The 26,621-nt window shown below is 39.1% G+C and overlaps 1 protein-coding gene across 3 annotated transcripts in view; it reads left to right on the forward strand.

Moving 5' to 3' along the window:
* Positions 1 to 26,621, forward strand: part of LOC132486164 (microtubule-associated serine/threonine-protein kinase 4-like) — a 211,477-nt gene that overhangs the window by 144,869 nt on the left and 39,987 nt on the right. For all 3 annotated transcript variants that reach the window (XM_060092980.1, XM_060092977.1, XM_060092978.1), the window contains 8 exons: positions 1,563 to 1,720; positions 3,684 to 3,759; positions 5,622 to 5,831; positions 9,783 to 9,884; positions 12,292 to 12,424; positions 16,123 to 16,190; positions 18,818 to 18,903; positions 26,303 to 26,511. In XM_060092980.1, coding sequence (XP_059948963.1) covers positions 1,695 to 1,720; positions 3,684 to 3,759; positions 5,622 to 5,831; positions 9,783 to 9,884; positions 12,292 to 12,424; positions 16,123 to 16,190; positions 18,818 to 18,903; positions 26,303 to 26,511 — 910 coding nt within the window. In that variant the 5' untranslated portion in view covers positions 1,563 to 1,694. The remainder of the gene's footprint in view (positions 1 to 1,562; positions 1,721 to 3,683; positions 3,760 to 5,621; positions 5,832 to 9,782; positions 9,885 to 12,291; positions 12,425 to 16,122; positions 16,191 to 18,817; positions 18,904 to 26,302; positions 26,512 to 26,621) is intronic.

Consider the following 26,621-nt stretch of genomic DNA (forward strand, 5'->3'; position numbering starts at 1 on the left):
AACTACATTAATATTTCTACAGCAACCTGAATCAACATTCATACTAAGTGGATTAAATACATATTTTAAATAGCTTTCCATCAGTTCAATTAATGCTTTGCCACAAAAAAGGATTACTGTATACTTATGAACAAACTTCTGGGTTTTGGGGTTTTGAATTCTTGGATTCAGAATTGTGGACATTGCTTTACCTTTGAGACATATGTACAGATCCTTAATTCTGTTTTTCTATTTGCTCATTTCATCATCTTTGCTTTTATCGCTGCTGCTTCTCTCCTGCTGACATTGATTTTCTTATTCTTTTACTGATCTCTTGAGTTGACTTAGTTTATGTGTGTTTTATTTCTTTCTTTGTAGTGACAGTATTTAAGACTATACCTGTACTTTGTGAATAGAGCCTTGGTTTACCTCATAAGTCTTTCTAGTAGTGTTCTCATTTTTATGATTTATAAAATAATCTCATTACAGTGTAAAAAGTCCTTATCTCAGTATCTACTTAGAATGTGTTTTATAATTTCAAGGTATAAGGATACTTTTAAGCTTTAGTCATTAATTTCTAGTTACTGCATTGTGACGCTGCAGTGTTTATGAAGTGTGGTCTTAGTGTGGCAGGTTTTTGTTTTTTTTTTTAATAAAAAAAACCCTGCTAGAATGGAATATTCAGATGAGGGGTATCTTTCAAAATATGCTTATTCTACCTGTGTTTCCATTACTCAGACATTTCTCATCTCTTTTGTTAGAATGCTTAAAGAGTTCACCTCAATAAAAACAAACAAAAAAAGCAATCACTTTGCTTTATAGTTATATTTCTCACATTGATTAAAAGCAGCGTTATTTAGCCATTCACCTTTTCTACCTTACTTTGCTCCAAGTGGTGAGTGACAATTTTCAAAGAGCAAATCTATATTCAAGGGACAAAAAACTCACCACCATTGAAGGTTTTTTTTTTTTTTTTAAAGAAACCTAAGCCAAAGAAGACAGAAATAGAAAATCCCAATTTTTAAAACAATGGCATTAGTAAGACAAGTATCTTCTTTATCCCCTCCCCTTTTTACCCAGGACACATATTGATGGAAATTGCATCAAAGGATAGCATGATTTGTAAAGAGAGATCCCATTACCCATTTATGACCATACATACATCACGAATTCATTTTATGTTACTTAGCTAAAAGTCACAGTGTTTGTGGTGAGTGGTAGAAGCAAGGGTACCAATGTGAACTAATCTGTCATTTAATGAACCTAAATTCTTACTCCAATTGTCACTTTCTTGCTGTGGCTTTGACTGGGTCCTATCCATTTTCAGAGCCTGGGTCTTCTCCAGAGAGTAAGCTTTGTTTTGGGAAATTATCTTATAGACAAATGAGATGAAATTTGGAGGCCATTTTGACCTCCCAGAGACAACATCAAGGTATACATTGAGGCACTAGCTATTGTAATTATAACATGGAAAGGATGTAGTATAAAATGGTGATATAACAAAATTTAATGCTGTGATCTCATATTCACTTAAAGAATTTCTTTTTGAGATAGTCATAAAACCTCACTTTGGTTTGTTTTAGTCATCCTGCTCCTCCCAGGAGAAGTTGCACCAGTTACCATATCAACCAACACCAGATGAATTACACTTCTTATCAAAACATTTTTGTACCACCGAAAGCATCGCCACAGAGAACAGATGCAGGAATACACCCATGCGCCCCCGTTCCCGAAGTCTGAGGTTTGTAGCCCTGATTGAAAATTTTCAATGAGTTGGATAATCTCTTTTCAACCATTTCAAGGGAAGACTTTTGGTCCTGTAATTCATATATATGTTAATTAATTTATGAACTACTATATATGGTTTTCCATCTACACGTGATATTGTGAATTACCATTGAAAGGCGTCTTAGTATTTTTCTTTTAAATCCTTACAATTTGCTAATTGCTGCGGTAGCAGTAACCGTGATGGACTACAGGGACCACCTAGAGAAACTTCGAGCCATTGGGAATTTCAAGACCATCTAATTATGGTGCTACATCAATTAATATTTTACGAGGAAGAGGCTTGGCTGAAAAGGAAGGACAGCACGTTTGGGTTCACATGTGGAATTCAGATTCCACCTTACGAAAAGCCACCCAGATCTTTCATTCTTTCTTCCCATCACAAGTCTTACTATCTCCAGGATTATGAGCAAATTGTTAGGAGTTTGTTTCCCTTGTATTTTGTGGGTACCATATGTAGTCCATTTGACATTGAGTAGAGCCAGTTTTGTTTTGGCCTTGTCTCAAAAAATTACGTATATCACAGTTTGGCTTTTCAGGAAGCAGACTCTAACACAGAGACCAGGATGTTTATTAGGGAGTGCTTGGGAAGTACATCTGTGGGTGGGGAGGAAGCAGGATTGGGCAGAGGGAGAAATCTAGCTGCAGTGCAGACCTGACAGCTGCAGCCAACCCCACAGGGAGCTCTAGGGATGACACGACACATCAGAGCTGTCCCTCTGGGCCAAATGGCCCTTCCTTTATATCCCTGTCTCAGTCCTGGGATGTGGTACCCTGGGAAGGACATGGCCTTGGATGAGGGGGCTCTGTAGCTGAGGCCATCCCTGAAGGGACTGGCAGCTGAAGCCTTCTGCAATCCCAGCAGCTGGACAACAGGTCCTTCTCTGCAAGGGGAGCAGGGTAGTCCTTTTTCAGGTTCTCCACAGTATGAGATCTTCATGCTGTAGAACTGGTCCGCTTTGATCTATTAAGGTTTATTGTAAAACATAGTTTGTCAGGTGTTCAGTTGAACATCAAAGTTTTCTGAGAAGGGTTTTCCCTTTGTACCCTTCTTATTTAGTGTCATATAGTAAATGCAGCTACATGGCATAATTGTGTTAGATTATTTTGAGATATGGAATAAAAGACCAATTTTACAAATTCATTTAGAGCTGTATTCATTCAATACATATTCATTCATCGTATTTTACCACATGGGTGCCATTTTTGGTTTTATGAAAGGAGTTCCTAGGATATCTACTACAAGCAGCCATGTCCTCTGAGGAATATATAAACTCACACTGAAATTGCCTGACTGTATACCACTAGGAAGGAGCAGGCACCTACTGTTGAAATAGAGAAAACACAGAGTTGTATGCCTGTGTTTAGTGCTGTACACAATGCCTTCCTCAGCATCCCAAATAAATATGTGCCAGGCCAGAAAATGGATTTCAGTGGTGACACCTGTGCCGTGGAAAACTCTTAAACCTCTTCAGTGGTACGTGGCAGAGTGCAGGTGTATGATGAAAGTGTGAAATTATACAGTTCAGCGTGCCCTAGATGTTGCTGTTTGTAGCTGCCCTGTCTTCTTTTATATTGCAGTTCATTAATTGGTTTCTAGAACCACGCAAACGCATGCTACATACAAAATATAATCACAATTTAAGAACGTTTTCTGAACCTTTATATTGTAGCTATAATTAATTTGCAGCATTCCACTTCTGGAGCTTTCTTTATGAACACTATTCGGGGTTTCTGTGTGTTTGTGAGTATGTATGCGTGCGTGTGTGCTAATGACTGATTTTGTAGTTTATTACCTAATATACTTTTCTTACAAAGACTGCATAGTACTTTTGATGCAACCAATTGTTTATAAATGAAAAGCTTATTTTCATTTCATGCTGTGGCAAGTTTAAAAGGGTAATTTGCTTTGCTTGCAGCCCTGGACGCTCTCCCGCCTGCTGTGACCATGAAATAATTATGATGAACCATGTCTACAAGGAAAGATTCCCAAAGGTAATGAGTTGAATTGAAGATGCCTAGCATCTAAACAAACGGGCAACCTAGGTTTAGTGTCTGTAAGGTGTTTGTCGTGGGAAGTAATGGTCCAGTCCATTGATGACTCTCTTTATAAAATAGCACCATAGCCTTCTTTAGAAAGATAAAATCACTAAACATTTTTAAAAGCTGCCGAGAACTAGCCACATATTCCGTGGGCTGAACTGGCTGTAACGTGAGTCCCACTGGTTGTCCTACCCACTGGGTGAGCCTGGTGAGGTACTCCAGAGACCGTCAGCTTTGAAAGGCCTCTGGGCCCTGGTGCTCCTTCTGCCCACGTTCTGGGCCTGCTGCTGTATGGTCAAGCAGAAATTGTTTTCCTTCCTCAGAAGCCTGTAAATTGGTATGTGTCATGAAAGTCTTTTACTTTTTTCACCCGATTTTTCTTTTCTGTGACTTCCAATCTCTTTAGCAATCATACGTCTAACCCTCTTAGAAGGAAAGGTCCAGTTGCAGTGTTCCCTGTTAAACCAGCAATTTGGACTGAGCCAGAGAGGCCTTGGCGAAGGGTTGTTGCTGGATGCCCTGGCTGCAAGGAGCTCCGGTTACCTCGTCTCCACAACTTTTCCACCAGCGTGTTCCTACACATTTGGGAGAAGCAATTTCTCCATTCTGTTCCTGTCCCTCCCCCATCACCTTTGAAACCCTAGGCAATAGAGCAAAAGGAAATCTTTGGCTTCACAAATCAGGAGTGGAGTACTTATTATTTGTAATGAACCCAACATTGATGTCATTGATTACAGCCATTTTAACCATTTATCACATGTCACTTGTTCACTAGGGAAATAGATCCTGACTATACTAGTTAAAACTGGTTAGGATTTTAGAAGGGAACAGGAGGCAGAGGGAGTCTCCCAGCATATGCAATTAATGCAGGCAAGGAACATTGATTAGGCAATCGGGGATCCCAGAGAATGAAATAAAAGTTGGGAAGGAAATTTTAGATTTATGTTACCAAGGGAATCCCCTTGGCCATTTGCCCATGATGTAGCTTTTTGAGGTATAAGTAAAGATGGTATAGGATGCTTGTTCCTAGTACATTAAAACACAGCCAAAGGAACAAACTCTTGGCCCACGCTGTGGAACTCCAGCAACGGTCCTGATTTTTGAATAGGTAAAAACAGAGCTACAATATTTGAAATTTTTGGCAGTCTGTCTGAAAGAGCCCAAGATCTGAAATGAGAGCACAGCGATTCACAGATACTGAGTTATTTGGAGGAGCTTACGTGTACCACTTTACATTTGATAGGGCAGAGGAAAAAAGTAATTATCACCCTGGGAGATTCAGTTTCTCCTATATACCTCAGATCTTTTTCCCACATGGTGAGGCTGCTGCTGCTGCTGCTGCTTCTTCTTCTTTCTTTTTTTTTTCCAAGTAGACTTTAGTTTTTAGGTTCATGGCAAAATTGAACGGAAAGTACAGAGTTCCCAAATGCTTCCTGACCCTACGCAGGCACAGCCCCCTCCCATCAGCATCCCCCCCCCAGCCCAAGAGTGGTCTATTTGTTATAGTCGATGAACCTATACTGACACATCGTAATCACCCAAAGTCCATCGTTTGCATTAGGGTTCTCTGTTGTGTGGTATATTCTGTGGGTTTTGACAAGTGTATAATGATATATATGTACCATTATAGTATCTTACAGAAGGGAGCCTTCTTTTAAATTTACAGAAGGGAGGCTTCTTTTAAATTTAATTTCTAGAATTCTACTTAATAACTTGTGGAGGTCTCTGTAAATGCTAAATAAATGTGACTGTTGAGTTGTTTACATATATGTTTCCTTGTATTACATCTGTGTGTGCCTGTCATCTCTAAACAGGCTACAGCTCAGATGGAAGAGCGCCTAAAGGAAATAATCACCAGCTACTCCCCGGACCACGTCCTTCCCCTCGCAGATGGAGTGCTTAGTTTCACTCACCATCAGATTATTGAACTGGCTCGTGATTGCTTGGATAAATCCCACCAGGGTCTCATCACCTCACGATACTTCCTTGAATTACAGCACAAGTTAGATAAGTTGCTGCATGAGGTATAGACCCTACACCTAATAAAGTTTTCTGATTTGTTTTGCTTTTCCCCTGAAACAAGAAAAATTTTATGAGAGCATTTGCTCAGCAAGTTTTAGCCATGAGACAGAGTTCATATTCCAGGGAAACGAAGAGGAAGAAGAAGAAAACAGATTGATTGCTACTTGCTGTGAATTGATTCTGGTCAACATTTAGAGTAATAGAAAGTTAATGTTAATAACCTTTACAGGAACCTTGGGTCCCAACAATCTATGACTCTAGGATAAGTGGCTTGTGAAGGATTTTGAAGCAGTGATTTTTTTTCCCCTCCTTAACCATAAAGTTAGAAATTGCCTGAGTGTATGTACATTATTTGATGATGCTATCTAGTTCTAATATCTGGAAAAGCTAAATGGAAAATTGCTGGCTTCTTCCAGGCCATGTGTCCTATTAATTAACCTGCAGGTGGTGTTGGGTAGTAAATGGCAACTTATATTTTCATTAGTGTCAGTTTTTCTTCTAACAAAATATCCAATTTCTAAAATGACAGATAAACACAGGCCCCTTCCAGGCCTAACACTTGCAGTCCTAGCTCCTGATAACACCCAGGACAGGAAGGGAGTGTGTATAGTGGAATGCAGTTAATGCATAATAGTGCTGTCCTGACTGAAATTGATCAGCCACAGCCTACAAGTAAAACGTATTTAGCCGATATGTTTGGTTATATTGTATTTCTGTATCCCATCGGCATACATTATGCCCATGTAAATAAAATCGTAGGTGGTTTTCTCTAAGCATGATTGTGTAAATAATTGCATGGAACTGAAGGAAAATATTGGCATCCTAATTTTCTAGAAATCCATCTGTCCTTGCTCATACTGAATTTAGTTGTGGCAAGATGAGATGATCCCTCTCTGACCAGCAGCCACCATTTTTCCTCCCTTTCCCATTCTAAACCTCCCAACAGAGTTTTCTATGCTTTGTTCCTATTTCTCACATTTCAACCTCTTGCAGCTCACTAAGGGAATGTTTCTCAGACTGTCTTTGGATGAACACATTGTCTTCAGGTTTTGTTGTCAATTTCCAATTTGTCGTGGACCAATTCTACTATAAATTATGATGAAAAAAAAATTTTTTTTTGGAAGTTGGAGTTTTTAAATTTAATGGACACGTAGGCATGGAAGACCTAATTCTTTAATACTTAGAGAACAGCCATTCTGAGGATGCCCTCTTTGGGAGTGATTTAAGTATTTGATGATTATATAATAATTGATTGGTGATGAAAATTAATTTACCTCTGTGAGATACTTCTTCCTTAATTCCATAGTTCAGTCCCAGGCTATTACCATAATTACTGGTTAAGTTCTGTGGTTCATTCCTTCATAGGCATTCCCTGAAAAGGGTAGAACCCAAAGCTGAAGCTATTTACATTGAAATCCCCCACTTAATTTCGTTTCTGTATGATAGACTTGGCAGGTTGTTTCATGGCAACTAAAAAAATCTTAGGGTTTCAAAAATCATCTGAATGCACCATGTAATAGATTAACATTGTTGACTTTTAGAGAAATTTCTCTCTTGGGCAGAGAAGCATGTATACATGTGTAACATAAAGAGTATTGTCAGGTTTGAATAAGGATGTTTTCTTGTTTATTTTCACAGATAAACATTTTCCTTCAGTCTTTTTGTGAAAATTAAAACTGTCTTCAGAATTACATTCACAATGTCCTTCCAGAGTTTGGAGCTAACAGGTCACAGGGGAACTTGCTCCTTTGGATAGAATCACATTGTGAGGCCTGGCTTTGCCTTCCCGTCGACACAATTATTGTCAGTTCCCAGCCATGACATTGTGTGCCCGCCTAGCCTGTCTCCCCGCCACTGTTCCCATTGTCAGTCCTTTGCACACTCAGGCCAAGTCCCCCTGAGGTTGAGTAGCTTGATTTAACTGATGCCTTTTTAAAGTCCTGAGGTCTAGGTCCATTCCAGAGGAAAGCTTTTATGTCTCCATTCTTTTTTTCACTTAGGTGTATTTAGCCAAAGAAAATAAAATACACAGGAAGCTATAACCCACTCACAGATCTTAGTCTCTGTATTTTTTATACTGGCCAACACTTAAAGTACAAACACAGGGAATCCAGGAATGCTGGAGCTTGCTGCCGGCAGCTACTAAACTATTTCTCTTCTCATGCTGAGTGTGTGGTTTTGTTTGGTGTTGTTTTAACAAAGTTCCCATCTCCCCTATTGATAGTAAACAAAATATTATTTGTGTTAGTATAACTCATTGTATGTTTTGGCCTTGGATGGGGCTGATAATTCTCAGAAGTAAGAAGTTGGAATGAACTGATTATTTTTACAATTTTTGAAATGGAATTTGTATAAGCTGAGCTATTTTTAATTTTTTAAGATATAAAGTTCTTGTTTCTCCTTGAAGAGACCACCAAAACATGTTTAGGCTTTTTAGATTTTCTTTATATTCCTTAATTTATAAAGCAGTAATTATTATAGTAAGAGGATTATCAATCCAGAAGTTAGGTGGGGTTTTTTTGCTTCACCTTTAAGGTTTTCTGTTTAGTTTTGATTAAGGATAAACTATAAAGAACACATATAACCTTATTTCTTGGCATTCACTGTATCTTCCTAAATCCGTTTTTGTTACAAAACAAAACATGAAAAGAAAACTTAAGGACAGCTTAAATATTATGTATGTCTCCTCATATGTGCCCTGACATCCTTACTGGTTACTAGAACCTGTAGTTATAGTTAACAGTTGGTTGTCTTTAAACACATTCTAATCTACAGTTATTCACCAGTGGTCATTTTCTCTGTGTTTTTTCTTTTAAATGTTAGCTTTTTGGCTTTTCCTGTATATGGTTTCTCTACCTACATTTTGGAAAGTTGCCTTTGATTTAATGACTTAAATTTAGTAAACATACTACTTCTAAGTATAATCATTTTTCATAGATTTGGTCTGACACTTCTTTTTATGGGCAGGCTAGTTCTTGTCAGAATAAAGCACCTTCAAGAATGATTTTAAATGTTTATTACCTTATCTATGAAATTATATTCTATTGCACCAATATCACCTTGATACTTTTTTTTTAATTCTTGAAGGAAAGCAAATCATAAAAATTAAGAAAGGCTGAAAGTGAGCATGTGTAGAAGTTTATATTTAAACTTTTAAAACTTTGGTTTTATATCTGCCTTGATACAGATTTACCTCATTTCTTCAAAAAATATTGAAAATTAAAACGACTGTTAATGAACTAAGTTCTGTCCTCAGGATATCTTTTGTGCTTAGATTTCACGTTAGGCAACATGTAAAATAAAATTTTAGAAGATTTTGAGTCAGTTAAATTTTACTGAGTTGAGTATCTAGGTATTATTTATTCATTATGTGAAATCAAATTCATATGTATGTATCCAAGTATAAACAGTATTCACCTAACATTTGAAATAAGCAGTGTACAACTTCTTACATATTATGAAATAGCTAACTTACAGGCTAATAGTGTTGTTTATATAAAACATATTTCATGAATGTGTTAAATGCCCAGGTTAACAAAATCAGTCCTTCACTATGTTAGCCATTTCATACTTTTAAGAAGTTACATCTGGAAAATCAAGGTTCCTCATCAGCTGTCCATTCTACTTGTACCATGTACTCAATGTGTCATAAACTTTTAATGTCTACTTCACTCATGGTTCACATTGAGAGCCCTAATATTTGATTTTTAACACAGAGAATAAATCAAAGTTTTGCAATTAAAATTTAGCTAATAGAGCCATTTTGTAGATATAGACGTTTAATAGTGTCCATTTATGTAGGGATAATGTCTGCTTCTCAACCTTTTAAAAGTATTTTCTAAGTCGCTTAATTTTTGGATATTTGCATTATCTGATTAGCATGCTTTGCTGATTTTCTTTCCCATTTAGTGGAGCAACTCTGTCTCATCATTCTTTTCATTGCTTCCTCATAGGCTCATGATCGTTCAGAAAGTGGAGAATTGGCATTTATTAAACAACTAGTTCGAAAGATCCTAATTGTTATTGCCCGTCCTGCTCGGTTATTAGAGTGCCTGGTGAGTTGCCCCTCGAGGTGATTTTGGTATTTATTGTCAACTGTGGGAAAGCAGGGACCACCAGAAAGCTCCAATTGTATTTGGCTTCAAAGAGTTAAATAGAAAGAGTCAAGAGAAACAGCAACACGTGAATGTTGATGACAACAGCCGTGTGTGCTTTTTCTTGTCTGGTTTTCAGTGAAATTTCTAGGACTTGTGTTGTGTTAAGAGATAGTTATATCACAGTCTGGTCAAACCTAAAAAATAATCATGAAATAATGTGCTTGACTTTATCTCAGCATAATTTCTATGTTGTAGCTCATTTAGAACACTCTCTGTACCCCGCTTTTTTGGAGGTGCCAAGATGAAGAGAGAGGGAAATCAGAGATATGATATACGGTGACCTGTGGTTATAATTGTTACTTTTTAAATGTGGCATGTTCGAAATAAGTGCTAGTCAGCAGTCCATTTGGAGAATACAGTATGGCCTTATCCAGACCTAAAGGAATGAGACTTTCCAAGATTAGTTTGTTTTATCAATTATACTTTCTTTAGTCAGTGACCATTTTCCTGTTTTAAAATCTTTGCTTTATTTTATGTAATTTTGATTGAGATTTCAGTCAACACTGAACAAAGACGAAACTTCGAACATAAGAATAGTTTTATGGGGCTTAATGTAGTGTCAAAACTCACTTTTAAGTTTCGCTAATAGTTATTTATAACACTGAGTACAATACAGCTTTTCAGAATTTTACGTACACATATGTACAGACATGGTGATATCGCTTTGGTTTTGCTCTTATTTTAATTAAGATTCATAGCTTTCTATAACAGTGAAATGTTTACAGCCCCGTAAACATATACCTGTGCATAGTGAGATGTGGTGGAAGGTGAGTCTGGAGGAGAAAGGTAGGTGTGTGGTGGAGGAAGGCTTTCCATCAATGGCCAGGACCCTTGGAATCACAGAATCAAAAGCATCATTCAGCAGTGAGTGTCTCTGGAAAGATAAAGGGAAAGAAAAATACTCAGGATGCCTCTGGGGAGGAGAACTGTGTGACTGGCAGATACAGGCAGAAGACTGAGTTTTTCCTGCTCTTCCTGTTGCACCTTTTGAATTATGCACCACAGGCTTGTACTTCCCCGCAGTTGCTCAATTTGGGGGAAAATACCATTTAGCATCAAAACTTGCTTCTCTGGATGGCAGCAGACATGCTAAGAGAGATGTTGCCTTAAAAGGGGAAATGACTTTTTTTTACAGTAATCACTCTTAATCAGAAGAGAAACAGTAAAAGTACATGTAGCCTATCAAAGATAGAAACAAGTGAGCTTAGAAGTAGATTTGAAGATGTTGCTGCTTTCCATGATGTTTAAAGCTCAAATAAAACTGGAGTTTGAGAGTTTTAGAGAATGTTTCCCCCAACCAGTCGTCTTAGGCCTATAGTCCCAGGCTTGCCTTGTCTCTGGTTGTAGGTTTATGTAAAGGGTACTGAGCGTGGACATTGGTTTGGCTTTACTCCATTTGTAGCATGCTTTTTCATATGGCCTTTAGAAATACTTGAGTAATTCTCAGGTGAAATACGGAGATTCCACAGTTGCCTATATGGGGCACTAATCAAAATGAGAAAAATTCTGGGAGTGGGAGGATCTAGGAAATCTAACTGAAAACAGTAACTGTGCTTTAAATCTATAATTGTTTACAACACATAAATCCGTGGCATCCATCTAGAGTGATGTGATCCTAAGATTTTTATTACATACTGGAAGCAACAGACAGCAAAATAAAGTAAAATACTTAAGAAAAACGTGTTCCCAAATTTTTACTGAAGACAGAGGTAACTGGAAGTACTAATTTCATATTTTTCTTTCTTAATGTTCACATTATGTGAATTTTAATAACTTAATTTTAGAGCTTGGTGATAAAATTTGGGGATTTTTCTTTCTAATATTTTTGGACACCTCTGTACCAAGGGAGTTTCCTACAAAACCTTTGAGAAAAATGCATCCTAACATTATTTCTTTTGTGGCTATTTGTATAGAGAGAGAAACTGAATCTTCTGGATGAGATTCACAGACTTTTAAAACTTTACTAAAAAGGCACAATTAAAAATTCCGACCTGTTCATTTTAAAAAAGATAGATATCTTAAGTGGAACCTAGTACCTTCAAAGTTACATTACAAGGAAGTTGGAAATGGAAATTCTCTTTGGGTTACCAAGTACTGAAATGTATTGTCTTAGAATATGATTAGGCTTTGAATATGAACTGAAAATTATATGCTTTTTAAATGAAGTAATCCATCTGCCTTCTTTCTGTGTAAATAACTTATTACCATGTATATCCAGCAATTTTACTGTGAATGTGGTTTATATAATAAAACCACAGACAATTTTGGCTCGAAGAAGTATCCATCTCTGTTTGTCTTCTGCTAGGAATTTGATCCTGAAGAATTTTACTACCTATTGGAAGCAGCAGAAGGCCATGCAAAAGAAGGACAGGGTATTAAAACTGACATTCCCAGGTACATCATTAGCCAGCTGGGTCTCAATAAGGATCCTCTGGAAGGTGAGTACCCTGATTGGGCTAAACTTTTACTTGCTTAGGCACCGTGGTCTCATGGAAAAACTTAGTGGCAAGTCTTTATTTTTTCCTCATGTTTTGGCTCTATATTGAAAAGGCCAAATTTGGGGACCAATTGTGATTTAAAGGAAAGAACTATATGTTGGATTTTGTGTTTAACTAGAGTAGGGAAGAGACCTTGAAATCCTAGAGTCTTATCAGCCTAACAATTCCAGAGCATCCAAGAAGGGTTTAGATTTCCATCTTCTCTGGGGTTATTTTTTCTCTTTCAGAGCTCCTTTGGATTCTCCTCAAGGGTGCACATTTTGAAAATGTTGGTAAAGGAATTAATTACATTTAATTTAAAAGTGACTTTTAAATGTAATTTGGGAGTCAGGTGACTGATAACTGATGATTAACTTTAAATCAGGTTCAGTGTTCATAAATCTATTTTTACTTACTTGTCTCAAAAAGGTATGAAAAATAGTAATATATTGGAGAGCCAGTCGGGGGGAAATGTTTTTTAGAACTTATACAAGGATTCCTGGTTGATTCAAATAAAAAAAAATAGGTCTAATGCTATTAAATGCAGAGAAGAGGAAGCACCCTGTTAGTGATTTTTTTTCAAATCTGATATTGGGAAACCACTCCTTCCACCACCTTTTCCTGTTCATTATTGTTTGGGATTGTCATTTAAAACACTTAGGTTATATACTGCCTGAAAAGACTCAAAAACAATCATAGACTCCTTTATTCAAAATTGTCTTCCTGGGTCATTAAGTTGAATTTGAAAAGTGTTACATGCTAAATTGTTTGTGATGATGCTAACAGTTGGCAGATATTTTCCCATCTCCAGCCAGGGAACCTGCTGCTCTCTGCCTGCTCTCCTATTTCCCCTGCTTTATTTGCTCTTATGGCCATCGAATCTTTGCTTCCAGTGAAATGATGCATGCATTACCGGGAGATAATGCCAGATAAATTTATACTGTACTGAAAGCAGTACCACAACAGATTCATCACTTATCAGAGTCTGGTGGCTGCTTTTGTGAAAAGTTCCCTGGGGAGAGATTTTTCCCCATAGCTTTTAAATTACCATCTTTACCTTTTTGAATCATGAGTCTTCAGAAATGGTTTAAATCACTGAAATAAAAAGGGCAGATGTTTAATGGTATTTAGATGAGTTTTAAAAATCTCTTCAGGCATTACAAAATGATGCCTTAGCTTCCTGCTTCAAAAGCTGACTCTTGGTTCCATTCCATTACTACCCACTGCTTACAAATAATATGTATTTCCCAGATAATAGTTATTTAGCAGAAACTCTATTTAAAACAGAACCATCTTTTAATTTGTTTTTTTATGAAAGTAATTGGAGTGGGGGAGACTGTCAAAGTATATTACGGTGACTCTTCACGCCGGCAGAGTTAGTTGTGTCAGCCTTTGATTTGTAGACTGAGTGAGCTCTTCACAGTTTTCTTAGCTGGTAGTAAATATCACTGTAGGCTGAACCTTTGGTAGGTGAATAACCTGAGGCCCATTTATATGCCTTTATTGTCTTTAAAACATTTTAATAGTGATTTTTGACAAGTTTCATATTTAATTATACAAATCTATCACTGGGAGTTGTTTTTAACTTTTTACACTTAATTTTCTTAATTCAGATGTGAGGGTAATTTTTAATCTGTTTGCTCTAATCACTTAAAATGTGATTATTGCAAACTCTGATCTACATTTGTTTCCCTTCTTGTCATCACGGACACCAGCAGACCTAAATCCTGACATTTGAAGGTTAAGAGTGAGAGTCTGGAATGGGACTACCCAGAGTGTCAGTGCAGACTGTGTGACCTTGATCACACTATGATGAGCTTCTTTGTTGTGCCTCAGTGTTTTCCATAAAAACTGGATAATGGTACCTATTCACAGGGTTGTTTTTAGGATTATATGAGTTAACCTCTGCACCTAAGATGTAATAATGCTTAATAAATAAATAATAGTAAAATTGACCCTTTGAGCCCCTCCAACTGAATACATTATAGTCTACCTCCTAGTCTATAACTCTAAAGTGCTAGTCACATAGGACGTTGAGGTCATTTGAATGACACCAAGAAAGCACACAGTTTGTACTGAGCTCATTTTTAATTCCTGAACTTCCTCTGTAAGTAAACTGGGATAGTGTCAATCTCCAGTTATTTTAGTTTCTGGAGTTAATTATTCTCTAAAGACAGCACTCCATTGTTACTTTGCTTCATGTGTTTTATGTGTAATCTCTCCCAAAAAAAGATGATTATATTTATAAGAACATGAATACATAAAATTCTGAGAGCCTAAGAAATAATATTAGATGCACACAAAAATATGTAACTAAAACCTCTAACTTTTTATCATACACATTCGATTTTCAAAAATTAGAAAATTCAAATTACCTGTGGTCCTACCACTTAGCGATAAGCCCCTTTAAAGTTTTGGAGAAAATTTTTTCATGTTCTTTTTTTTAATAAAACATGTTTTGTTTTTTCTTAAGTGTGCATTGTTTGATAAAAATCAAAATGAACGATAAAATAAATTAGGTTTTCTCATTTACTTATATAGACTTAAGGATGCATTCCAATGTAGGTTGAGCAATGAAATGCTTTGTCTCTTAACTAGACCACTAGGGTAGAATTTAGGCTGGTGTCAAGCATGTGGCATCCAACCTAGTACTGACTACTTTACATGATATAATTAATGGTAATAAATAACAATCAACATTCAGCGAGCACTTAATTTTTGTTAGTCAGCATGCTAAGAGCTTTACATGCATTATCACATGTGATACTCATAAAAAAATCCAAGAGATAAACAATATTGTTCCCATCTTACAGAGGAAGAACCCAAGGTTAAAAAGCCACTAGTAAGGGCTTCCCTTGGTGGTGCAGTGGTTGAGAGTCCGCCTGCCGATGCAGGGGACGCAGGTTCATGCCCCTGTCCGGGAAGATCCCACATGCCGCGGAGCGGCTGGGCCCGTGAGCCATGGCCACTGACCCTGCACGTCCGGAGCCTGTGCTCCGCAACGGGAGAGGCCACAGCAGTGAGAGGCCCGCGTACTGCAAAAAAAAAAAAAAAAAAAAAAGCCACTAGTAAGTGCTCTTAGTGGTGGCAACTTTAGTCTTTTCAACTCCAAACTCCTCTTAACAACTACTATTGCTTCCTTTCTGACAAGTTGTGGATTCTTATGTACTAGGAGGGCCAGCTCTCAGTGGACGTGAAGGAATGGAGCAAGGGATGCTCATGACAACTTGAGACTCATCTCTGAGCTGTAGTCAGTGCATCTCTGATGCCTGGGAAACTTGCCTCTCTTGAATATCTGATTACAAGCATAATCATTGAGCCCCCAAACCCTTTCCAAGCTGTGGTGATTGTGTCAGCCAGTGAATCCTGCTAACATGAGCAGAGGCCCAGCTCTAAGTAGCTGTGTCTATGTGTTCATAAGAAATGGAGTTCTAGGAAAAAGGGCATGAAATGAACAATTTCAAAATATCAATATCAGTTGTTGGTTCTTGCCATTTTGGAATTAAGATTTTCTCATGTGTACATTGGAGTATAGAGTAAATTCTTCTTTTTTTAATATTGGAGAAATTGTGCTTCTTTTGTTTTAGCATAGTACTCTTGTCTAGTTACAATTGTCCTATTTCTCTTAAACTTAGCTTTTTTTTTTTTTTTTAATTTAGAAATGGCTCAGCTGGGAAACTATGATAGTGGGACAGCAGAAACACCAGAACCAGATGAATCAGTGAAAGTAAGTATCTTTCTTGATGAAATATGATGTTGGCTTTTCTGTTTATTAGCATCTGGAGATTTTGGCTGTGTTAATTACTTTATTTGTTCAACACATATTTATTGTGCTTCTATATGCAAGGCACCAGGCATACAGTTTTAGCCCCTCTCTTCAAAGAGAAACAAATTAATAAAGAGAAATCAAGCACAAAAAATCAAAATGAGAAACTTGAATAAGATCTATAAAGAAAAAGGGCCATGTGCTCCTGGAACATAACATTAAAGAGATTTACCTTCATAACATAAAGAGATTTACCAGTCCAGAAAGATCTCCTAAGGAAAGGACACTCGAGATGTGAGAAGTGACTAGGATGAGAAAGGGCAGAGGGAACATTCCAGGCCAAGGGACCATCATGTGACACAAGGGAGCAAGTATATCTGAAGGCTTAAGAGTGAGGGAGACCGTGCAGCCTAGAGAGCTCGGGTAAAAACTGGACACAGACGTGCTTGCTGTTCATCGTTGTCAAATTGTTTCTTTCAAAGAACAGTGGGAAGCTGTTGAACTGTGGAGGAAATGTATATGTGTGGAGGATGAGGAGGTGTAGATAGGGAGATGACCCAAACAGAGTAACGATGTGAAAAAAAAAATCACACTGATTGCAGTGTAGGAAGTAGATGGGGTAAGGAAAGCCAGCTGGAGTGACCCTGGGGAGGCCATTTGAAAGTCTGCAGCAGTGACACAGATGAGAGGTCCTGGATGCTGGTGCCATTCTTCCTAATTGTGAATAGCAGAAGAGGAACCAGGATGGACCACCCCCAGCATCGGGGGTTGGTCAGGAAAGAGGGGCAGCTGTGCCTGGGGGCTTAAAAATCCAGGCTCTGGAGTCAGGTTTCCAGATTTCAAAGCTGGCTTCACTTCTTACTAGCTTGGGTAAAAAAAAAATCTCTCTGTGCCTCAGTTTCCTCAACTGTAAAATAGATATAAAAGATTAAATAAGGGGCTTCCCTGGTGGCGCAGTGGTTGAGAGTCCGCCTGCTGATGCAGGGGACACGGGTTCATGCCCCGGTCCGGGAAGATCCCACATGCTGTGGAGCGGCTGGGCCCGTGAGCCATGGCCGCTGAGCCTGCACATCCGGAGCCTGTGCTCCGTAATGGGAGAGGCCACAACAGCGAGAGGCCTGTGTACCGCAAAAAAAAAAAAAAAAAAAAAAAGATTAAATAAGGTAGTCTGTGTAAAATGGTTAGGACAGCTTCACATGTGCTAAATAAATGATAGCTGTTTTTGTTAGTTTCATCATAACTGCCGTAATTTTGAGTGAGCTTAAGCTGAAGTTCCTTTGAGACATCCAAGGAGAGCCGTCAAGCAGTCAATTGTATATAAGGTGTGGGATCTTCCGGCCCTCAGAGGGAGAGTTTTTGGTGGATGGTCTAGGTGACTTAGGAGTCATCCATAGGCAAGGGTGAGGTCACTCAGGTGAGGAAGAGTTAATGAGACAAGAGGGCTGGTTCAGGGCCTTGTAGCTGGAGCTGTGGAGAGCAGTCGGAGTGGGGTGGCTGACCAAGTAAGGGGTCCCAGTCTTGGATGATGTTTTCTGAGGTGGGGTGTTGGCAGGTGATGAGTAGACCCAGGTCCTATGGCCAGAGGCCAAGGAGAAACAGAGAAAGGAGCTGGTTGAATTGAGGAGGTCAGGTAGCCCAGAGGCCAGGTTGTTGGCTGAGTTATCTGTGTAGATACGGAAGTCACTCAGGATGGTGAGAGAATGCAGGCACTGAGGACAGTGGGAAGCTCGGTCTGAATATTCCAGAGGTGGCGGGGCGGCCGAGTGGGCGGGTGCCAGTGCTGAGTGGGGGAGGATGGCACATACCTCAGAGTCATGGGTTTCTTCCAAAATTATGGGAAGGGGATTCTGGTCTCTGCAGAGGGAGCAAAATGACTGTTAACCCCCTCTCAGTGCTAAGATACATGGGGCGTGAGAAACTTTTGTAAAAAAAAAACAAAACAAAAAAAACAACTTTGTTTACTCGTGTCCTTTGAACTAAACTTTTTAAAGAGCTATCTTTTTGAAAATTGGTGTCTAAACCATGGTAAGTAAGACTTACGGTGGATGGAAGTAAAGAAAGACAGGCATGCTCTGCCTGGCTGTCTCATTTGTTGCCAACTAACTTTTCCAAACAGGAAAGGTTGCCACAGGAATGAAATGGACATGCTCTGGTCAGTGGCAGAGAAGCCACGTGATCCACCAACCCGTAGAGGGCCACTCCAGCCCATTCTTTTCTGATTGACTGAAACTGGAATTAAGCTTTGGCATTTTGGACTTAAATCTTAAAACTTTAAAAGACTAGGGTGAGGCTCACCTGAATGGTTTACAGAGGTAAATTAAAAATCAGGAATTTTCAAAAACGTGGTGCCTCTATCTCCTGGAAATGATGTTAACTTAAATGAAACTGAGCCAGTCATGAGGAGTAGTTTATCAGCACTGCTGTGGAAAATTGAGCTTTAAAGCCATCCCCCAGGTTCCTTTGGCTAGAATACTGCACTTGAACATATTAAACAATAAAGCATGCAATTCAAATATTAGTTATTTTACTGCTAAAATCATTTTCTTAAATTCTGAGCTATTTTTTAACATCCATATTTTGTCTCCAAGAGCTCTAATGCTTCCCTGAAACTTCGAAGGAAACCTCGGGAAAGTGATTTTGAGACGATTAAATTGATTAGCAATGGAGCCTATGGGTGAGTAATTCAGGAAAACTCTCTATTATATTTTAACACACCTGAGAAATATATTCTTCACATTGATCTTATGCCAAATAGATGTTGTTGGGGACTTGAGTTTTCAGATCACTGCTCCTTCATTGATGGGTAACAGGTGAAGCCCAAATCATTTTTCATTGGATACCCAATCAGAAAACATTTCAAGTGACCTGGGGGTCATTTTAGAGCATGGGAGAGGAAGATTTTAGAAAGTAAAAATTTCTAAAGTAAGGGAAAAGTTTTGTTTATGCCTGTTTTTATGTAGATACACATACACATCTGCATATATATATCTGAATATACATAAGTTCATTTGTAGCATTTCTACTTGAGAATTAGCCAGTACTTCCTATCTGACCAGCAGTCAACCTTGGGAGAGTAGTACTTTAATAAGAAGGCTGATTGAAAATTTAAAGCAACACACTGCTTTTAGTCTTTATATAACACCAGGATTTTTTTTTTTTCAATTCAACTCTGTGCTATAGTCCGACCACATTAGTGGTGCCCCTTCCTTGATTCATTTTTATAGATACACGGTTTCCCTCTCAGGGCATAAGGTCAATACTGACAAGATCCCTCTGAGTTACTAATAGTTTGGAAGAGTAATTAATGCACAAACTATGTCCTGATCCATTTTAGACAGCCAAGAACTCTAGTTTAATTAAGTATTAATCCCAATTCCATCTGTAGGTGGACAGCAATAAACAATCCCGCAGACATTTATTGCCATTTATAACACACAGCAGATGAGATAGAATCAATTTTTGTTAGGCCACAAGAGATGTTTCTCCTTATGGTGTTTTTTTCACCTCTAATATTTTCCACACCATTAACTTAGTGAAGAACTTAAATATTTGTGAGTGCTTTCTATGCTTCACTGATTTGTTTTCAGGATTATGTCAAATGGCATATTTCCTGATGTGGCTTATAAATGCTTTCTGATGTTTTACTTTTACAATATTTTATTTCTTTTGAGGACTTCACTGAAACTCTTCTACCTAAGAAGATTGTTTTAGCATGCAGTTGTTTGTGGGTTTTGTTTATATATTATTGGCTTTTAGTCCTTTTTAGTTCTGGAGATCATCTGAGGATTTCTTGTTTGATTAGGGAAGAGACTGAACTTTGATTTAAGGGATCTGTGGGTTTGAGCACTGCTGAATTTTTTTTTTAATTTTTTAAAAAAATATTTATTTATCAAACAACCCATACATTGTTAGTATAGACATCGTGCAAGGTTAAAACATATTCAAACGTCAAAATCCACATTCAGGGCTTCCCTGGTGGCGCAATGGTTGATAGTCCGCCTGCCGATGCAGGGGGCACGGGCCCGTGCCCCGGTCCGGGAGGGTCCCACGTGCCGTGGAGCAGCTGGGCCCATGAGCCATGGCCGCTGGGCCTGCGCATCCAGAGCCCGCGCTCCGCAACGGGAGAGGCCACAACAGTGAGAGGCCCACGTAAGTTCTAGAGGCTGGAAGTCTGGGGTCAAGGTGCCAGCGTGGTTGGGCTCTGGTGAGAGCTCTCTTCTTGGCTTGCAGATGGTTGCTTTCTTGTTGTGTCCTCACATAGCAGAGAAAGAGAAAGAGGAAGAGGAGTAAGAGAGAAAGAGAGAGGGAGGGAGGGAGGGAGGGAGAGAGAGAGAGAGAGCAGTGCTGAATTTTATTGCCGGTGGAATTCTGGCATAGGATTGTCTATGAAGCACCACTTTTATAAAATTTGGGCATATATCTTAGCAGTATTTGGAGTTCTAATTGGTTGAGTAAACTCATTTGTAGTGCAAATTAAACCACTGTATAGTAGATGAGGTATATCACACTTTGGGGAATGGTTGGGAATATACAAGAAGTTAAACAAGCTGTGAATCAGTAAACACCCAGGACGCAGGCCAAGTCATTAATGGGCTTACAAGCTGCCTGTGGGAGCCTCTGCCGATCAGCCAAAACTTTTTTTTTCTCTTTTGCTCTTCTCCAAGTTAATCTCTCATTACATTTCTGACAGACTTCCTCTACGATTTAATTATTTTTAACTTAAAATTTGAATGGAGCTACACCCATTGGCCCACCTGATCAGGATGCTGATAGTGGGCTTCTGTGAATTGGCTGAACAGATGGATCACGTAGGTCCATGAATTGGAGCCGTTCGAGGCTTTCTTAGGCATCCCTGTAACCGAGTCCCTCGCTCACATCAGTGACTTAGAGTGACACCGGTTCTGTGACTTTTCAAATACTGGTTATAGTGGAAACTAACCCTTTCATTCGAGAGAGCTATAACACGTCCTGGTTTTCTCAACATCCTACTTGGTGACAATTCATGATATAAAGCCAATTTGCCAATTTGAGAAGCACTCAATTTCCTTCTCTGTTTAACAGGTTTCAGATCCTGACTGGACGTTGCACCTCGCTTCATGCCAACTTAGCACTTTGTAGAAAGCGAACAGCTCCTGTGTGCCAGGCGCTGGACTAGTCTCTTTATTCTCTTTATTTGTTGTCTTCTCACAAGCCCTTGTGAGGTGTTGATGTTACTTCCACTTAGATGTGGAGAAAGAGGCTCCCCATTCTGGTCACACATACTCTGACTGCAAGCAGAGCTCTTTTATCCCTTTTAATATCATTTATAACTTTTAGCCATCTTAATTGGGGTATAGAAATCTTTCTTCCGTTGAGCGCTTCCACCTAGATTTTTTTTTTTTTTTTTTTTTTTTTTTTTTTTTGCGGTATGCGGGCCTCTCACTGCTGTGGCCTCCCCCGTTGCGGAGCACAGGCTCCGGACGCGCAGGCTCAGCGGCCATGGCTCACGGGCCCAGCCGCTCCGCGGCATATGGGATCCTCCCAGACCGGGGCACGAACCCGCATCCCCTGCATCGGCAGGCGGACCCTCAACCACTTGCGCCACCAGGGAGGCCCTCCACCTAGATTTTTAAATAACAATTTCGAATGTTTTCGAAATAGAAGAATAAGATTGACCTAAAATGTTCTAAAGTAAGAGAGCTAAATTTGAGAGGCGCAACGCTTCTTCCCCACTTCACATTGCTTTCTAGCCTTGCTTCCCCTTCTGCTTTTTTTAACCCTCAAAGGACAGGGTCATGTACCTGAGAGACAAGGTGTGCAAGTTGACGATGCTCCCTCTTGGTAGCCTTTCCCCTCAGCTTCCCCCTAACACTTGCACTCTCCTTCCCACATGCGGATCTGCTCACCGGGATTCATGTATCAGGCTCTCAGATTCATGCATAATTTTATATGCATGAGATGTTCACACTCCCAGTAGGACTGATTCATTCTGCTCTAGATCCTGCCTGCTTCCGACTCCATTTCTCCCTTCCCCCGCCTGAGTTCTGCATGAGTGGAGTGATGCTTCGCTCCGCTGGCTGCCCCTCCCCATGCATCACCTCCCACCCTTGGGTCTTCCTATTTCACAGGGCGGGTCAGTGTAGGAAAAGAGACACAGAAGCCTTTTCAGAGAAAGCAACCCTTGAGGCCAGAAAACAGAGAAATGGGGGCCAAATCAGTTCGATCTAGTTTTATAACCCTGGGCAGTTTGCAGCTCTGCTTAGCAGTGTTAGATGTCTGTCTGTCCCGCTGTTTCCCTGTTTGTCTCTCTCTCTTTCTCAGCCTCTCCCTCCCCCTCTCTGTCTCCCTCTGCCTCACTCTCTGCTGACTTGAGTAGATTTAGAACAGCAATTTGTAAGAATGGAGGAAAGGAGTATGTGAGAGACAACACGTATTACGAAATAAACACATTTCAGCATTAGAAATAATATTTCCAAAGCAGTACAGAAATGTAAAAACATAACATAAACAAAACAAACAAAAATGCAGCTACAAGGAATTCTAATTAAGTCTAGTTGACTTTTGCAACTTGATCGAGATATGTTTCTCCTGAGGAAATGGTATCTCAAGCTACCTATAGGATGAATTTCAACTGGTTTAGGTAAATTTCCCTAAGGATTACCTGATTATTTTAAGTACAATAGCAAGGGAAGACAGAAAGTCAAATCAAATTTTATGAATTGAAAATCTAAGAATAAAGATTGAAGGCCTTTTTACACAGTACCTAGTGCAGGTACTGGTCAAATTGGGTCTGAGGTATCTTTCTCTTTTGTTCTTTCATAAAATCATGTACAACCCTATTCTTTTTCCTTCACTTCCTGTTGTTCTCAAACATATTGAGGAACAGTTATTTATGTAAGAAATGGTGGAGCTTGGTTGAAAATCAAAATGGCAGCCTACTGATCGTCTAAAAGTGAAGTTCACAGTATCATATGTCTGGAGGTCCTCAGCCCTAAACTTACTCAATATTAAATATTGAAAGAAGTGATAGAAAGTGACCTGTATTCCAGTTGACTCTCAAGAATAGGCAAGTGCTCATATAAAGATACTGGCTTTTTCCTTTGAACATTTTCAATTCTAAAGTTCATTTTAAAAAACAGATTCTGGGGCTTCCCTGGTGGCGCAGTGGTTGAGAGTCCGCCTGCCGATGCAGGGGACACGGGTTCGTGTCCTGGTCCGGGAAGATCCCATATGCCGCGGAGCGGTTGGGCCCGTGAGCCATGGCCGCTGAGCCTGCGCGTCTGGAGCCTGTGCTCCGCAATGGGAGAGGCCACGACAGTGAGAGGCCCGCGTACCACAAAAAAACAAAACAAAACAAAGCAGATTCTGTATCTCAAGAATCCCTCTTCATGACAATATCTGCCAATGCTTGTCTCATATATGTAAGGGGAGGCCAAGTTCTTTTCTGTGCTCCCTTTGAATCTCTCTGTCCTGCTATCAGCTTCTGATTAGGAGAAGCTCAAGTGTCTTTGGATCTTGATTTTATCCAATCAGTAATTGGAAAAAGAAAAAAATTGTCACAGCCTTTAATCTGATTCAGAAAGAATGAGTAGTTGGTAAATGAAAAAGTTGAAGTAGGAAATCACCAAAAAATGATATGTACTTTAAACATTTTAATTTAACCTAAGTATTTGTAAACCTAAATATTTATAAATTTAATTTAACCTAAATATTGTAAATTGACTAGCCTTTCGATGTAAGCCCTTTATAAGACAGCCAGTATAAACAATACTTATACAGTCATTCCTTGGTATCTGAGGGGTATTGGTTCCAGGACCCCCCTCAGATACCGAAATCCACAGATACTCATGTCCCTTATATAAAATGGCATCCTCTCATATATTTTAAATCATCTCTAGATTACTTATAATATCTAATACAATGTAAATGCTGCGTAAATATCAATAGTTGCCAGTGTGGTGAATTTGAGTTTTGCTTCATGCAATTTTCTGGATTTTTTTGTTTGTTTTTAATATTTTTCAGTCCTCAGTTGATTGAATCTGAGGGTGCAGCAGCCGTGGCTATGTAGGGCTGATTGTACTGTGTTGTTTCCCACTTTTAGCTTTTTTACAGGTGAAGCAAGAACTGGAAGCAGTCTGTCTAGATTTTTATTATTTTCTCAGCGTTTGGAATCTTCTCACTCATACTAAATCAATAGGAATTTTATTTAGTAACTCACATTTATCGGTGCTTTCCCAAGCATTCCACTCAGTTTTCTTATGGACAACAGTGCTTTCTCTTTTCACACTCGTGTTTCATCAGTTTAAATATTTGTTTAAATTAGTCACTCATGATATCAAGCCTAGCCAGAAGAACAGGTGTAGAAATTAACCCAGCTGGTGGGAGCCCAAGTGTTTGGGAATCCTGAAGAGGGTGCCTAGCCTCTGTGGAAAGCAGTAGGCATCCAGCCAGCCAGCTCCCTTGTCAGTTTGTTGTACAGTGGGAATAAGAGTACCAGCTTATTCCTCGAGTTGGTTATGTGGAGTGTGGCTAAGACAGCTTTTTACTATACAGGGAAGGAAGAACTAGAAGGCCAGAGAAAAGAGGAGAGAGAAAAAGGAGTAAAGATTTTTTAAAAAAAGAATGTTTAAACAGAGACCCCACAAATGTGTGATTTTGTGAGTGAAGGGAAAAGATGGATACAATGAGAAGAGAAAGACATACACACTTCAAAGAAAGATGAATTCCTAGTTGAACGCTTAAGAGGAAAATGTGAATATTGGTTAAACTGAGATTGAATATACTTAAGATTTATGTAAGTGGATCACTCTGACATATTGGTCCAACAGGAATATAGGGTGTCCTAGTCCCCTTTGAGTTCAGTTTTTGGAGGCAATGAAAATCCCTAGTGAAAAATGCACTCAGATAACCCCTTATTTAGGAAACAGACTACTGGATGTACTTTACTATGATTGATAGCTTTTCAGGTAAATTATTACTTAGTTGATCGTTGCGTTTGTTTCAGGACAGCCTCATACAACCTATTACACACTTCTAATGATGACAGCTCTTTAGGTAAATTATTAATTATTTGAGAATTGCCTAACCTGAGAGTTCAAACCTGTTGTCCCTTAATAATGAGATAAGTGAGGAGTAACTTATGAGAAAAGGAGCCCGTCCAAGACATTTTCCTTGTTGCTCATCATTTCCAGGTGGGGTTTGAAGGATCCTCCTCCGAATTACTTCTTTTCTCTACATCATTTGAAGCTTTAGGGAGTCCATTGTCTTTACCAAACAGAATTGGTTCTGTAGAGTATTTGGATGAGGCTTCTGGCAGAAATTCCATGCAGCCTGCTCATTTTACAGTAAAGTTGCCAGACACCTCAGCTGTGGGTCACATGGACCAGAAATGCAGTGTACTCCGGACCCCCTTTTAGGTTGGGAAATGCATTTCCTGTTGAAACAGGCATAGGTGTAACTCATGCCGAGGTCTGTAGTGAAGAAATATGCTACTCTTTGTAGCAGGGAGGGCAGCCTCATATGACCTATTACATACTTCTTATTTATCTAGAAAGTTCATGGGAAGTAAATTACTCTCAAGTTGGAAGTCAGCTACTTTAAGAAGCTATAGTCTATGGTCCCTTTTTGTAGATCCCATGACTACCATATAGAAAATTACTGCTTTAGTCAGTTGTGAAAAAATGCCTAATAGATACCTAATGCTAGAAAGGATCTAGCTCAGAATATGTATGTACTTTTGTTCATTGTTTTCCTGTTTTAACTTATAGATCAGATTTTGTTCTGTTATAGAAAAACTGAAAACAACAGCTAGCTATTGGAAAGTAGCTCACTCTGGAGACTGTCCATTTTCTTCAGTGAAATGAAGCAGTGAAATGAATTTGCCTTATGTGTGACCTGTAACTTTTATTGAAAGAATTTTTTAAAAAATCAGTTAGCCAAAGGACTTTGGCCTGGAATGGAATGTTTGTAGTTGCCAGCATAGCTTGTGTGGGCTGAATCCTGGCTATCATGTGACCATAAAAAAAAAAAGTGGTGTACTGTACCCAGAAACATCCCCTCTTCCTTTGAACCCCAACTCTTGTGCTCCTTTTCAGGGCAGTCTATTTTGTTCGGCATAAGGAATCGCGGCAGAGGTTTGCCATGAAGAAGATTAATAAACAGAACCTCATCCTCCGAAACCAGATCCAGCAGGCCTTTGTGGAACGGGATATCCTGACTTTTGCAGAAAACCCTTTTGTTGTCAGCATGTATTGCTCCTTTGAGACCAGGCGCCACTTGTGCATGGTCATGGAATATGTCGAAGGTGAGTCACTCTGACACAGAGAACATGACACCTGTACCCAGAAACCACTGGCTCATTTGTGCAGCTGACGCTTTCTGTACTTGTGCCATACAACGGTTGTGTCCACGTAG

The sequence above is a fragment of the Mesoplodon densirostris genome, chromosome 3 (genome assembly GCF_025265405.1).
Source record: "Mesoplodon densirostris isolate mMesDen1 chromosome 3, mMesDen1 primary haplotype, whole genome shotgun sequence".
NCBI lineage: Eukaryota > Metazoa > Chordata > Mammalia > Artiodactyla > Ziphiidae > Mesoplodon > Mesoplodon densirostris.